This window comes from Cynara cardunculus (assembly GCF_001531365.2).
Source record: "Cynara cardunculus var. scolymus isolate 2C chromosome LG 4, CcrdV1, whole genome shotgun sequence".
NCBI lineage: Eukaryota > Viridiplantae > Streptophyta > Magnoliopsida > Asterales > Asteraceae > Cynara > Cynara cardunculus.
In genome coordinates, this window is record NC_037531.1 from 14,104,240 (window position 1) to 14,119,798 (window position 15,559).

A 15,559-nucleotide genomic window follows, 5' to 3' on the forward strand; every position below is an offset into this window, starting at 1 on the left:
TAATTTAATTTATCGAACTTAATTTAGGTTTAATAATTTTTTTATAAATATAATAATTAAATATTTTGTTAGAACTCAATAATTATTCTAATTATATTTTATTTTTTTATATTTTAAACTGAGATTTTTATCTTCTATTTGATTATATTTATTCGCAGTTAATTACACGAATTCAAATATAGAGTTTTAATAAGTTATACTTATGTAAAATTTACCTGTAATCTTGAATTTTAAGTAATATGCATTAATAAACAATACTTCATATATAAATAATGATTTTTAAGAATTTTTATCAAATATTTTATAATACAATATAAATATAAATTATATGGATGTAGACGTAGATGTAGATAAGATAACGCGTAATGGCGCTTTAACACATAAATTCACAAATATGAATAGAACCCGTCTTGGATTACTGCGTATTGTTTAGTAATAATTTATAAAACATATATATAAATTAATAAATGAAAAATAAATCTGCTCCACCCACACCCACACCCACACCCACACCCACTCGCCTTTTTTTTCATCATTTCCCTTTTTTCCTCCTTCAAGAATCAGACTCTCTCTCTTTCTTTCAAAACCCAACACAGTTGCCCTTAAAGAAGAACAATATTAACTCCTCCTCGACCAATAACACTGTTTGATTTGGTTCAAAACCAATTCTTTTGGTACAAGCCGGCGAAGAAAGAAGAGGAATCAGTCCACTGTTTACAGCTCCAGGAATATAACGTCATTCGATTGTGTGTGTATTTTTCAATTTGTATCTTATTTAAATCATAAGACCAGCTCATATTCAAAACCCCAGTTGTTGTTTTCGGAGAATAATGCGAGAAAGATTTGGAGTTTTAATGGCGGGTTCACCGATCTGGGAGTCTTTGTTATCGGCGATTTGATGGAGCCGCTGACTTCGCCGCCGGAGTCGATTCAACACATCTTCATGGAGTTCAAGATTCGTTGTAGGGGTAATAATGGTAATAGTAGATGCGTTCTTTTTCCCAGAAGGAAATGTTGGACTGAGCTATTAGTTCTACAGGTAAAAAATTTCAATTCTTTACGAGTTTATGTGTCTTTTCAGAACTGTTGGTGGTGAAATTTTTAGGGTTTTATTTACTTTCCCACCATTTATTTTGGAAAGCTTTTGAAGCTGTAAGAATCTTCAATGAAACTGTTCATAGGTTTATCTGCTGCCCAGTTCTCTTGTTTGAAAAAAATCGAAGCTTTCATGTTCTTCAATTACTTTCTTGTGTCTGTAATTCTGGGTTACTGTTTCAATTTTGTCTTTTGGTATCACTACCCTTTATAAAAGAATATTAGGGTTTGGTTGATTTTGACAAGCTAAATCTGGCCCCTTTTTGGGTATTTAGGGTTTGATTTCTAGAAGTTAGTTAGAATTGAAAATTCAAGTAAATTTGAGATGGGTTATCATGGCTGTGTTATTTAGAGATCTGGGTGTGTTTCTGTTCCAAAATAGTAAATTTACAGTTTTAGGAGAATCTAATTTTCGTACTTGATATATACCCTTTTATGTTTCTTTGGAGCTGCAATAATCTTTTGGGTTTGTTTAATTCATTTCAGATTATAATTATCTTCATATTTTTCGACATCATTCAAGCAAAATCTGACGATAAACAGTTGCAATGGAGAGGGGTGGAAAAGGGCAATGAAAATATTGTATCACATTCTTGTATTCATGATGAGATAATTGAACAAAGGAGGAAGAGACCTGGGCACAAGGTCTATTCCGTAACCCCACAGGTTTACCATGGTGCTGATACATCCGAGCCTCTTCACCGCAAGGGAAGGGCATTATTGGGAATTTCAAAAGTTTCGAGCTTCCCGAAGAATTCAAAGCAACCCATCCGAATCTTTTTGAACTATGATGCTGTGGGTCATTCACCTGCTAGAGACTGTAGGAACGTTAGCGATATAGTGAAAGTGAGTTTACTTTCTTGAATCTTGATTTCTTGTTTTTTATGGTTTTCTTGATTATTTTTGTTTTTCTTCAGTTGGGTGAACCTCCGGCAGCTTCTAATTTGGGTACGCCCTCTTGTAATCCTCACAACGATCCTCCAATTTTCGGTGATTGCTGGTATAACTGCACTTCCGATGATATAGCTGGGGAGGATAAAAGGCATCGTCTTCGAAGGGTACTTTCCCACTTTTTCATTCTTCTTCTTGGGTTTTCAGCTATCGGTGAAGTTACATTAACTTTCTTATATTATTTGCGTGTTATATTAGAGTATAATAATATTCTTTTTATATGTTACGAGTGATCAGGCTCTAGGGCAGACGGCAGATTGGTTTAGAAGAGCTTTATCTGTTGAGCGTGTAAGAGGAAACTTAAGGTTAAGTGGTTATTCTGCTTGCGGACAAGATGGCGGTGTTCAGCTTCCTCGTGAATATGTAGAAGGTAAAGACCCAAATTTTTGTATTTGTGTGTGCGTGCGTGTATAACCTCCTTAACAAAAACCCCCCAAACAAACACAATATCCCACTCAAAAGTAGGGTCTGGGGGTAGGGACAGGATAGGACCTGACTGACGCAAAAATGCATTTTTCTCCTCAACGAAATAGGTGGAACAAAATTTTGGAAGATGAGACAAGATTGATGAATATTAAACTACCCATGTCAAATTAAAACCCTAAAACCTTCCACAATTCTTTCACCTGCCTACCTCACCCTTGTCCGTCCAGTCCCGTCCGTGTACCAAACGCACCTTAGAGAGTAGAGCGGCTGTTTCATGTATAGTCTCCTTCCAATCTTTTTTATGGTTTAAAAAACCGACATCTTTTTGCCTCTTTCCATCTTTACAGGGGGTGTTGCTGATGCCGATTTAGTCCTTTTGGTGACTACAAGGCCTACCACAGGCAATACCCTAGCGTGGGCAGTAGCATGTGAACGTGATCAATGGGGTCGTGCAATTGCTGGTAATCTCTCTAGTTTCTGTCTTGTAAAGTTTGTTATGAAGCATAAATGTTCAAAACGTGAAACGTTGTGCTCTTCATCTATTTGCAGGGCACGTGAATGTTGCCCCTCGCCACTTGACAGCAGAATCAGAAACATTACTTTCGGCAACTCTCATACATGAAGTGAGTGTGGTTGTTCTTGTGTAAGAAGTCAAAAACATGCAAGATATCTTGAAAATTGTTTCTTGACGAGTTTGGAATTTCCAGGTGATGCATGTTCTTGGATTTGACCCTCATGCCTTTACGCATTTCAGAGATGAGAGAAAAAGACGGAGAAGTCAGGTAATGGTTATTGCTTTATGGGGTTTGCGGTGTTTTTTAGCCGCTGCACAAACTTTACGTACGTATCCATGGTGGGAAGTTATTATAGCCCCTACTCAGAGCTTATGAAGCGGTTGTGATTTACATCCACAACCGATAAGGAATAGGATGTTACAAAGTAAAATCCAAACAAAACCAACCTGGTATTACCCATTCAGTGGGGTCTGAGGGATGTACGTAGACCTGACTTCCACTCCAAAGAGATAGGATGTTACAAAATCTCCCACTTAAATTCTAGATGTTCCCTTCAGGCTTGGACAAAATACCTAAACCGAACCCTTGAGCCCAACCCGTTATACCTTGAAGGGCCACCTCTTTGATAGTTGATACCATTTGTACCACTCGGACCCACAACAATAAGCTCACACAATAGTCTTCAAATCAACTCAAACCATGGGGGATTAGTGAAATTACTGGTAGCCCATTACCAAAGGCTTGTTTGGGGCTCATTATTTACATTCATAACCAAAATGAGATGAGATGTATTTTTCTATACCTAACTGTTGATAAAATTAACGTCAAATTGAGTATTTGGTGCACATAGTTGAAAATTGATCACCGTGTACTAAATTTTTAATCATGATTTTCTTTTTCCACGTATTTGCAGGTTACAGAACAGTCAATGGATGAAAAGCTTGGGAGGACGGTGACACGTGTGGTGCTGCCTCGCGTTGTCATGCATTCACGCTATCATTATGGGGTACATTACATCAAACATCATACATTTCCCTTCTTTTAGGGTTATTTTAGTAGAAATTTTATACTTCTTGGAGTTGGAGTTCTAGATTTCTCCATCAGAGAGAATACGTCGAATTAATGAAGTATTGATGAGCATTTGTTGGCAGGCATTTTCCGAGAATTTCACTGGGCTCGAGTTGGAAGATGGTGGAGGCCGTGGAACGTCAGGTTGGTAATTGTGTTGTGACCCAAGATGTCTACTTTATGAACTTTTAGGCTATTTCCCGTTTCAAAACGGAAAGGGAAGAAAAAAGATTCGCCATTTGATGAATCTTTTGGTAATTCTGAGCTTAATCATGCATCAGGATCTCACTGGGAGAAGAGGCTTTTGATGAACGAGATTATGACGGGGTCTGTTGATACAAGATCGGTAGTTTCAAAAATGACACTGGCTTTGCTAGAGGATAGCGGTTGGTATCAGGCTAATTATAGTATGGCAGACAATCTTGATTGGGGCCGCAATCAAGGGACCGACTTTCTTACTGCTCCTTGCAACCTTTGGAAAGGGGCGTATCATTGCAACACAACACAAGTAATCGGATGTACATATAACAGGGAGGCTGAGGGTTATTGCCCAATTGTAAATTATAGCGGCGACCTTCCTCAGTGGGCCCGTTATTTTCCTCAGGCCAACAAAGGCGAGTCTTGAGACGTTTTCTACTTCGACCTTTTCTCTAGTTCTGTATTTTCAACAGAATGAGAGTTTTAAATCTTTTGATTTGGTAATTGCAGGTGGGCAATCGTCGTTGGCTGATTATTGCACTTATTATGTAGCTTATTCTGATGGTTCATGTATAGACACTAACAGTGCACGGGAGCCCGACAGAATGTTGGGTGAAGCCCGTGGAAGTAACTCGAGGTGAGATTTTCTTTAGTAACTGTTCAGATGTACTATTAATCGTCAAGCTTGTTTATGATGGTAGTTTTTTGTTCTGTGAAGGTGTATGACCTCTTCATTGGTGCGAAACGGCTTTGTTCGGGGTTCTATGACCCAAGGAAATGGTTGTTATCAGCGAAGATGTACAAACAATACATTGGAGGTGTGTTATCAAGTTTCATGTCAAAATCATTTCTTGATTCATCTTGTTGGAGTCCGACATCAGCTACACGGACCATGAAACCTCTATATATGTAGGGATATCACCTTTACAGATAGTTTATAAAAACAAGTTATAAATAATTTCATTGAACTTACAGGTTGCTGTTGATGGCATTTGGAAAAAATGCCCGGAAGCTGGTGGACCAGTTCAGTTTCCGGGCTTTAACGGTAAATATGTTTGTTAAAGCTAGAAAAAATGTTTTATATACGATTTATCTACCCGTTGGCGCTAAATCTTTGTTTTTTTGTGTAAAATTTGTATCTGCAGGTGAACTGATCTGCCCGGCATATCACGAACTCTGTAGTGTAGATCCTCTTTGGATGTCTGGGCGATGCCCCAACTCGTGCAACTCGAATGGCGATTGCATTGATGGAAAATGTCACTGTTTTATTGGGTTTGATGGCCATGATTGTAGCAAACGTAAGATCGTTTTTCTTTTATATCCACTTGTGAACTGTTTTGTGGTTTGGATGTTTTTGATTTACGAGCGTTGGATGCTTATTTTTCAGGGTCCTGCACCAGCAATTGTAGCGGAAATGGGAAGTGCCTCAAGAATGGTATTTGTGAATGTGCAAATGGATTCACTGGGATTGATTGCTCAACTGGTGAGTTTAGGTTTCTTGCATGTTCTGTTTAGTTCTGCTGGAGTCCCACATCAGCTAGACACGGAATGTCATCTAAAAAGACGAATAGGATGCTTATTTCAAAACTGCCGTAATGAACTTGTTAGGACTTCTGAAAACGTCCACATTTGTTGGTCCTATAAACCAGTCTATTAGGAGACGTATTTGGCATCCTACAATGTCGATTTTGTTGTAGTGAAAACAACGCATCCATACACTCAATTTGCTCCAAACTGATGCAGAATCTTGTAAGCTTTTTAAGTTCCGGTTTTCAGTAAATCAATGTGCTTTTGGATCCTATGCAGCTGTCTGTGATGAACAATGCAGCCTTCACGGAGGTGTATGCGACAATGGCGTCTGCGAATTTCGCTGCTCCGATTACGCAGGCTACACCTGTCGGAACACCTCCATGCTTCTCGACAGTCTCTCGACTTGCAAAGACGTGCTGATGAACGATGCTGACGGGCAACACTGCGCACCAAGCGAATCAAGCATACTGCAGCAGCTCGAGGAAGTCGTGGTCATGCCCAACTACCACCGCTTGTACCCAACTGGCGCCCGCAAGATTCTCAACATCTTCAGAGGCAGAAACTGCGATAAAGCTGCCAAACGACTAGCGTGTTGGGTAAGTCTCCTTTTTAGAAACTTTCCATCTTTAGAAACTTCCCCCTTTAGTTGACTTTCATTTCAAATCAACCATCTGGGAATGGAACAGATATCGATACAAAAATGTGAGAAAGACGGTGATAACAGATTAAGAGTGTGTCATTCGGCATGCCAAGCGTATAATCTGGCGTGTGGGGCCTCGCTGGATTGCTCGGATCAAACCCTTTTCAGCGACGAAGGGGAAGGCGAAGGGGAGGGGCTATGCACCGGTTGGGGTGAAATGGAATCATGGTTTTGAGGAATCTTTCCCGTTAAAAGTCCGTGCAGCGTTAGCTGACAGATAACAGTTCCTCAAAAGAGGAACTGCTGTAAATGATAGGCGGTTTTTGGTTTTTCTTTTCGGCTTCTTGTTGACCCGACCCGAGTTTAATTGACTCGATCGGGGCGTAGTTTTCGGAGGTTAACTCAGTGTATAATGTTAGGGAAAAGTCACAGCACAAAGTGGTGATGGCTTTAGATTTGGGTTTGTTTTTGTTTCCTAACCCAAGAATTATTTAGGTTTTTTGGGATGGGGATTCTTTTTTATGGATGAAATCCTTTTGAAATGTAGAGGAAGGAAATGTATGGATTAAAAGAAAAGATAAAAAAGGGAAAGAAGTTGGTTATCTTCATGATTTGTGCCTCAAACTTCTTTTTCAGGTATTGTATTTGTAGTATTAAAATGCTTTTGTTATTGCTATATCTTACCAGAAGGGTATTCGTGCAATGTATCGAGATATATTTTGATTTCAGTGTTTCGTTTTATTCTTTTTTTATGTCGATATAATAAGGTTTTATGTGGTTTTAAGAAAACGATAATGTTTTTATTTTTGAATAAAATATGAATTTTTGAAAAAGAATATATTGATATTAATATCAAATTAATCTTTTTAAAAGTTCTTGTGTTTTGGTGTAAATTTCTTAATTCAAAATTTTTAATTATAATTTTAATTTAGGTTTAGTAACAAAGAAATTTAATTTAGGTTTAATAATATAATCTATATTATATTATAAAGTATCTGATAAAAACTCTTAAAAATCATTTTTTATGTATGAAGTACTGTATATTGATGCATATTACTTAAAATTCAAAACTATAAGTACAATTTATTAAAGTTTTATGTTTGAATTCGTGTAACTAACTGTACATAAATATAATTAAATAGAGAATAAAAATCTCATTTTAAAATATGAAAAGTATAATATATAATTAGGATAATTATTGAGTTCTAACAGAATAGTTAATTATTATCTCTATAAAAAAATATTATTTAATCTAAATTAAGTTATTTCGTTACGATAAATTAAATTATAATAAAAAAATTAAATTAAAAAACTATATAAAAAATAAAAAATTTAAATAATTAATTTGATATTAATATCAATATATTTTTGTCAAATTTTTATGATATATTCAAATTTATATTTTATTCAAAAATAAAAACATCATCGCTTTTTCAAAATCACATAAGACCATACTATAACATCGATTGAGATAAATAATAAAATGAAATATTAAAATCAAATTGTATCTTGTTGCATTTTGCGAGTACCCTTCTAGTTTTTTTATAAAAATAATAACTAAGTATTCTGTTATAATTCAATGATTATCTTTAATTATATTCTAGATTTTTTATATTTAATATGAGATGTTTATCAAATATTTGATTATGTTTATCTGCAAATAGTTACACGAATTCAAATATGGAGCTTTAATATGTTGTACTTATACACAATTTACTTGTAATCTTAATTTTAAGTAATAGGCATCAATAAACAGTAATTCGTGTATAAAAAATGATTTTTAAAAGTTTTTGTCAATTTTTTATAATATAATATAGATAGATAGTTAGGCAAAAAGGGTTTGTAGTTGGTCCACAATGATCCCATGTGAGGCAAATTAGGCGACTGATTTAAGAGTTCAAACGAAAAGGGTTTGTAGCCAAATTAGAAATGAAGTGAAACTATATTGTTTATAATTTTTTTTTATGAACCTGGATATCCAACCCGTTATGCGAGCCGACTAATTTCAGGACGATCACCTGCTTTGCAGATAGCCCGGAGTCACCGTATTTGAACCTCCGTAGCCATAAGAGGATTTTTATTCCTCCTTGGATTTGAACCCGAGACCTCCTGATACTTTTGACCTTTGAAGTCAAGCTCAAACTAATCAGACATCACCGTTATGGTTCTATATTGTTTATCATTGTATCTTGCACTCACTAAAATTAGCCAATGTTTTGAAACGTATCGAGTTGTCGTTATAAAAAATGTTCGCCTTCGAAAACTTATCGTCATAATTACGTTTTAAAATTTGTCGTCAAGTTCTCTACGATAGAATTGTTGTATAATAAGACGTTATAAAAGGTCCATGTTTCTTTAAGGATTTATAACGTTCTTTCTTTTCAAAATCATTTTCTTATCAACGTGGTATTCTTGTACAAACAAGCGAGAGTTTTAGTCTAGCAGTGACAATGTGACCATTATAATTCATCTGGGCGCAACGGGCTATTTTGTATCTAATTTGCCTGTCACGTTATACTTTGCGAGCATGATGACGTGGGCCAGCTTGGGGAATTTGCCGGTTACAAACCCTTTTGCACAAACGCTAAGTCAGGGCCTGCCACCTTGGATCGTGGTCAAGATACTTGTTCAGGTTTCTGTTAACCTCGTTCGGACCATCTTAACCGATATTTCATCCCATCTCATAACGATAATAGCGTTCTATTCTCAGCCTTCGATCGACAAGCATGAACAATCATCAAAAAGACTTAAAGCATAGAGAAATATAAAAACATTCCAACTCAAAATCAAATGTAAGAAATTATTGTTCGAAGAACGAGTTCGTATTCCCTAGATTAGCTTCTTTCGAGATGATAACAGTTTCACGTATTCAAGAATCGGCGACGGGTGAAAATTGAAAGTTGTAGCAGAAGCAAGGTATGCAGAAGCTAGGCCAATGTATATTTTGAACCAAACAGATGAGAAGAATGTAAGATATGTAAATACACAAGTGATGGCTAAAACTAGTGTGCAATTTACCAAGCATTTTATTGTCGATAGCTCGCCTTCGGTTCCTTGGTTTTCAAAATGACCTTGTGTGATGAAATCCGAAAGCAACTGATCCTTGAGTTCGAATGTACGTAAGAGCCAAGCATTGCATTCACTTTGTGAGGCGGGGATATCGTCTAGAGGGATGCGACGCACATGAACATGAACTTCTGACGGTTCTATGCCGAAGACATTGTCCAAGAAAGTGGGACACCGGTTCTTGTATGCTATTGTCACATCGTACACTGGAATCAGGACGAGAACATGAGAATGCACCATTTGTCAAATGTAACTAAACCAAACCTACTCAGTAAATCACACTTGAAAGTAGCGTTTCCCGCCCGGGGGGGGGGGGTAGAAAGATGTACACGGACCTTCTACCCCAATGAGTAAACTAGTTGTTTTCATGAAGACCCCCGGCTTGTGCAAGAGTGTGAGCAAACAGGTAGCAGAAACAAAGTGAACATAGAACGGAAAAAATAAGAAAAGATAACAAGTAGGTATGTTGAAACATACAGAAGGTAAGGTAAAGGAAAACACAACCCCAGTCTAAATTGCCAGTCCTCAACCCCAAACATGTGTAAAGCATCATAAGCAATAAACCAACTCAAATCAAACCAAACAAACTCAGTACATCCCAACCGCAGGTGTCATAGGACATAATGGGTACCAAAGAAGACGAAGCATCGGCTCATGATAGACCATATATAACAAGTAAATGTCTATTATACTCAAAACTGTTTTGTAATATCGAGCAGATGGAAAGAAAGAGCAATCAATAGACAAGAAGAAATTGTCTTATGGTGCAGAACCTTCAGCAGTGTGGTCATGTGGCCATATAGCTGAAAAACTGATTAGCCTATTCACATATGCATAAAATGGCATATCAAAGCATATGAGTAGAGGAGGATTAGACGAGGGACCGGAAAGAGAAAGATACATGCTGTTCGAAAAACTTAGGTGGGGAATGGAAATGGAAATCATAAATGGTGCTTGGTTTGACGCAATGGAATGGGTTGTTACCAGATACAGGGTAACGAAGCATTCCACATTCCCATTTTCATTCCCCAGCATTCCTATTCTCGTTCTCAATTCCATTCCCTGAAACGACCCAAGCTCCCCCTAAAAGGTCCATTGTCTATCTGGAATGGAAGACACGTTGCTTGAACAAACCATTTATTTGTCATTCAAGAGAAATATGGATCAAGGTTTTATTTGCCAATTGCCAAAAGGTCATAATTTAGAGATGATCACATGAATAAGAAGCTTTCAAGAAATAAATTTTGGTGTTCATGATAGATATAACTATATAAGGTATTCAATGAAGACGATTGTGTAAAGAAGATGATGGAGGATATACAACCTGCATCCAAAGAGCCCCTTAAGATTTCCAAACAAGCATGGAAACCTCTTGTTTTGGGAAGCAACAAATTCTTCAGAGTAGGCAGTCCATTTTCAGCAGCAAATTTTTGGCTTCTTATGCACTTCTGTTCTCTGTTTATCGAGACAAGACGGTTTAATGTTAATAAAAAACGATTAGTGACAATTATTGGTAAAACATAAAGTAAATAAGTAATTCAAATATGAAAACATGGGTCCCCATGGCTTTAGCCTAGCAAGGTAAGGAGGTTAGCATTCCTGCATAATATGAAATCATGGGTTCTATTCATATTAAGATTGGACATATGAAACCATCAGTTGTGTACAATAAATACTGAAAGTATAACTTCACATATGTTGAACTTGTAACGAAATAAAAGATAAAGGGAGTATTGAGGTATTACGTAAAATCAGTTCCTTCAGGAAAAACAGCGAGCCATAATGGATCCAACGGATTGGTAAAAGTTGATAGCATCTTTTGCATCATAGTTTCATCTACTTCCCATCTTCTCTCAACTGAAATGAACTCCAACACATGAAATCCCCAACCAAAAACTGGTAATTTCATCAAGCTGCTCTTAAGGACATATTTGATGCCTCCTATGCAGCCTTTTCGTAGTGCAAGATCCCAAAGATACATCCAGTCAACTTCCGTTTTATGGTTAGCAATAAGTAGTATGCGTTCCCTTTCTGGAACAGTTTCTCCAGAAAATATAACCTTTGTTTTGTTGATCTTTTCAAATAAGAAGGGCCACAAAGCTAGCCAGAGACCAAAAAGGAAGGATGTAACTTTCCTACTATAATGTATGCTAAAAAGGCGGAGCAAAACAGCAGCTGCAGTGCCCAAATAGATCAAAAATATGAAAGCAGTCAAAAGGTAAACCACCAAGCATGCCAGACCCCTTACAGCCCTTGGAAGAGTCAATGGGTAGTTCTTTGATCCACCGTCAGCGTCTGAGTCCATGGTCTGGTAACTGTCCATCTTTCTGCAACTATCCACCCACCAAATCACACACGTTATGAGGTTTTATAACAATCTTAGAAGTCTTGAAAAGCTATATGTCGAAAACTAAACGCAATGACTGAAACTCATTGGTATAGCGCCAAGAAGATTGAGCATGCTTTTGCTGCAAAAAGAAAGGGATTCAACAAACGTTATTAAACAAAGTGATACCAACAAATCATCTGCTCTACTCGACCTTAGACGATTAAAGGCTACAACCCTTAATTACATAAAAATATGGCAATGGAGCCTCTTGAAACTGTATTCATGTCCGTAACAGAAGTAGTAAAAGTACGAAAAGAATAAGGCATGCCCTTCCGGTTGCATTAAGTTAGACAACTTGTAATGCTTAAAAAATGGAAGTAGACTCACAATATATATGCTTGGCTTGAAATTAGCATAAGAATTGGTGAATGTTTGGTAAAAGTTTTTGAAAACAAGAATAAGACTAGAACACAAGTAAGTACCAGTAAACATAGCTATTGTTATTCATAAACACTAGTAGCATACAGAAAGATCAATTGTTTGCATTCCAGTTCATAATGGGATTACTTTGATGAGCTCCACATTCATCAAAGACATTACACGTTAAGATTGTATTCATTTAAGATAGCTCTCCTCCTCCCAAATCCCCCAAACACACGCACATATAAACCCTTCCAACCTCTAGGGATTTCCAAACTGTTCTCCAGGACTCATGAAATTAGTGGAGGTGATCAGTCTGGCTATTCGGCATTCGTATGTATATGCATATAACCATTTACCTTGAATCTCCTAAAATGTACCACACAATTAGGAATACGAAATAAAAACAGCAGAATCACATTTCAACATAATCAATGATAGAAATGTTTCTACGATCAAACATTCACAGATGTTCATAGAGATTAATGGTGAAAAACTGCGTAGCTGAATCAAAAATAGCAAATAAGATCTGGAACTCCATACCAGTTGTTCAATTACTCCGAGTATCACCATTCACCGACCAAAGAAACGTTAAACGTACCCAATCGAATCCAGTCAAAGAGAATGATGAGTAAAATACGGAGGATGAATGTGTCGTATGTACCTCCATTACCGAATCATGCGACTTCAGAGGGGAGAAGGGGAGAAATTTATTAAAATGTTTTATAATTATATTCAGTTACAATTTTCTATTTTTGGAAATTTTTAATATCATTTAATATTATTAAAATATTTTGTACTTTATCATCTTAATACATTTTTTTTATTAACCTGAATATCCAATCCGCTATATGAGCCGGCTAATTCCAGGGTGACCACCTGCTTTACAGATAGTCCGAAGTTATTTGAACCTCCGTGGCCACAAAGAGATTTTTATTCTTCATTGGATTTGAGCATGAGACCTCCTGGTACTTTATTCCAACCCGCTATGCGAGCCGACTAATCCTAGAACGACCATCTTAATACATTTTAAAAAACTAATAAACCATTATTATTGATGTGAAATCAGTTTGTTTTGGGAGGGTTTTAATTTTAGTTTCCGATTTGGGAATTTGGACTTTTGGGTTTTAGATTTCAGGTTTGGGAGAGTTTAACTTTTAGATTTCAAAGTTGCGAGAGTTTCAGGTTTCAGATTTTAGATTTGGATAGTTTTTAGCTTTCATATTTTGTATTGTTTTGAGGGTATTTAAGTAATTTTGAGTTTAAGTCTAAGGTCGTTCCATCTTTTTTGGTGGAACAAAAAAAAAGTGTGATTCTGCCCTATTAAAATGAGTTTTAGTCCCATCTTATTTTACCTTCGCTTTGTCTCATATCATACTTTAAACATGTGACTATTTTTTTTATTAACCTGAATATCCAAACCACTATGCGAGCCGACTAATTCCAGAACGATCACCTGCTTTGCAGATAGTCCATAGTCACCGCATTTGAACCTCCATGACCACAAGAGGATTTTTTTTTTAATTTGAACCTGAGATCTTCTGATATCTTTGACATTTTTTTGTCTTATACTATTCCACCCTTCACATCAAACACAACATAAAATTAATTCTCTATATTTAGAATTTTCTTTTGATTCTTTTATTTTTTGTTAATTTTTTATTTTAAAAAATATGTTTTTCTTTTAAGGAGTTTTTAGTACTTTTTAAAAAAAAAACAAAAATAGAATCAAAACCTTTCGCTTTAATTAACTTTTTAAAACTTAGATTCTATCACCGAATATATATTTTTATTATCAAAAAGTTAGTTTTTAAAACATAAAGTTAATGTTTATTTTATTTTAGTGATTTAGGAACGGTTTACAAAAAAACTTATTCAATAAGTGTTTATCGGTAAAATTTAACATTATTATTTACTTATCGGGTAAGATTTTACTCCACGAAAACAACACCGTATGCAATAGTTTACCTGGTAAGCTCTTACCGTAGTAAAAGTCGTCGCCCTCACTTACCGGGTAAGACTCTTGTTCCTTGTCTCGCTCTTACCGGGTAATATTTTTGGTCTTTGTCATATTCATCCGGTAAGGTAATGTGACTTGGTAAACACTTACCTGGGTAAACGTTTGGTAAATAGCCCCTTAGCTTCAATTAGAATCAAGATTCAAAAAGAGTGGAACATGACTGTTCCACCCCTACCTCATGGAATAGTGTGGAACAAAGTATAACAAACTTATATTTTACCAATATAACCTCAAACTAAAACTTAATTCTCTAATAAAACATTAAATAGGTCTCCCTTTTACATTTTATTTAATTTTTAAATTTTATTTATTGTATTTTATGTTTCTTAAACTTTCATTTTACTGTTCTTAAAATATTATTTTCATACGGTTTCTATATTTTAATTATTTATTTAATCTATTATATATTAATAATAAAAAATAATATATAAAAGAGATAAAAATAAAAATTGAAAAGTACATAAACTTTTTATTTGATGTTATTTTAATTGTTTCGACGAAACTTTTAAATGATATATTTTGTTATAAAAAATGATTATTCAATTATGATTTAATAAATTAATTAAAATAAACAAATCATAAAGGGTAAATTAGTCATTGTACTTGTTCGGTTCTGTCCAGTTTTATCTTACCAAACGTTGAACAGTTATTCTATCATGTCCTGACTGGACACTAGTGATGGCCAAACCGTCCTGGCCCCGCCTGGGACTGCCGGAGGACCGGGACCGGGACCGGCTACAGGACCGAAATCTGGGACCGGTTATGGATTTGGGGTGTTTCGCGGGACCGGGACCGGTTATGAACCGGTCCGGCCCGTTTTTTAAAAAATGTAGCTATTTTTTTAATAAAATGTAGCCGTTTTTGGGCTTTTTTTGTATTTTTTTTGCTTTATAAACACTATATATAAGTGTATTGGTTGAGGGATTTACATACCAAGTTCTCGATTCGTAAAAAATGCAAAAAACGTTCACAGTTATTGGTTCTCGCTATATTTTGTAAGACAATGTAATTTTAATTATAATAAAACGTATTTTTAAAATGTATTTGAGTGACCCAATTACAAATTTTATAATGTATTTGAGTGACCAGTGGCTTATAATCGGTTATAATAATGTTTGACCGGGCTCAACTTTTTCGAACGAGATCAGGACCGATTATGAGAAATCTTGGGACCGATTGAGACCGACCCGGCCCTGGACCGGTTTTTGCCATACAGTATACACTAGTCCCACAAGAAATGGGCCCAATAGAACCTGATAGTAATTGGGCCAAGCCCAAATGGCTGATCTGAAAGCAATTAC

At 36.0% G+C, this 15,559-nt stretch overlaps 2 protein-coding genes across 4 annotated transcripts; one reads left to right on the forward strand and one right to left on the reverse strand.

Moving 5' to 3' along the window:
* Nucleotides 1-589: 589 nt before the first annotated feature.
* LOC112511776 (leishmanolysin-like peptidase) lies at nucleotides 590-7,151 on the forward strand. Of its 3 annotated transcripts, none has more exons than XM_025117527.1 (18): nucleotides 590-1,039; nucleotides 1,582-1,941; nucleotides 2,013-2,153; nucleotides 2,284-2,416; nucleotides 2,820-2,933; nucleotides 3,022-3,095; nucleotides 3,180-3,254; nucleotides 3,901-3,993; nucleotides 4,139-4,199; nucleotides 4,337-4,441; nucleotides 4,538-4,669; nucleotides 4,764-4,890; nucleotides 4,972-5,071; nucleotides 5,229-5,298; nucleotides 5,399-5,551; nucleotides 5,641-5,736; nucleotides 6,060-6,379; nucleotides 6,470-7,151. In XM_025117527.1, the coding sequence occupies exons 1-18, from the start codon at nucleotides 899-901 to the stop codon at nucleotides 6,656-6,658; spliced, it is 2,484 nt and encodes an 827-aa protein (XP_024973295.1). In that variant the 5' UTR covers nucleotides 590-898; the 3' UTR covers nucleotides 6,659-7,151. The 3 variants fall into 3 exon arrangements, with proteins under 3 accessions (XP_024973295.1, XP_024973294.1, XP_024973296.1); XM_025117526.1 differs by having other exon boundaries at nucleotides 590-748; nucleotides 812-1,039; nucleotides 4,337-4,669; nucleotides 6,470-7,132; XM_025117528.1 differs by lacking the exon at nucleotides 1,582-1,941 and having other exon boundaries at nucleotides 4,337-4,669.
* A 2,101-nt stretch (nucleotides 7,152-9,252) lies between these two features.
* Nucleotides 9,253-11,812, reverse strand: LOC112510902 (probable 1-acyl-sn-glycerol-3-phosphate acyltransferase 5). Its single transcript, XM_025116256.1, has 3 exons — nucleotides 11,235-11,812; nucleotides 10,814-10,944; nucleotides 9,253-9,695 (listed from the first exon to the last, which is right to left on the reverse strand). Exons 1-3 carry the CDS (start codon nucleotides 11,810-11,812, stop codon nucleotides 9,253-9,255), a joined length of 1,152 nt encoding a protein of 383 aa, XP_024972024.1.
* Between the last annotated feature and the right edge of the window lie 3,747 nt (nucleotides 11,813-15,559).

Bases quoted from the DNA above. Each gene is read 5' to 3' on its own strand.
- LOC112510902 (XM_025116256.1), bottom strand. From the start codon at position 11,812: ATGGACAGTTACCAGACCATGGACTCAGACGCTGACGGTGGATCAAAG. The intron at 10,945-11,234 runs GTAATACCTCAA...CTCGATAAACAG, and splicing joins CCTGAAGGAACTGATTTTAC to AGAACAGAAGTGCATAAGAA. The intron at 9,696-10,813 runs GTTGTATATCCT...TCCTGATTCCAG, and splicing joins AAGGGGCTCTTTGGATGCAG to TGTACGATGTGACAATAGCA.
- LOC112511776 (XM_025117526.1), top strand. From the start codon at position 899: ATGGAGCCGCTGACTTCGCCGCCGGAGTCGATTCAACACATCTTCATG. The intron at 4,200-4,336 runs GTTGGTAATTGT...ATCATGCATCAG, and splicing joins TGGAGGCCGTGGAACGTCAG to GATCTCACTGGGAGAAGAGG. The intron at 5,072-5,228 runs GTGTGTTATCAA...TTGAACTTACAG, and splicing joins GTACAAACAATACATTGGAG to GTTGCTGTTGATGGCATTTG.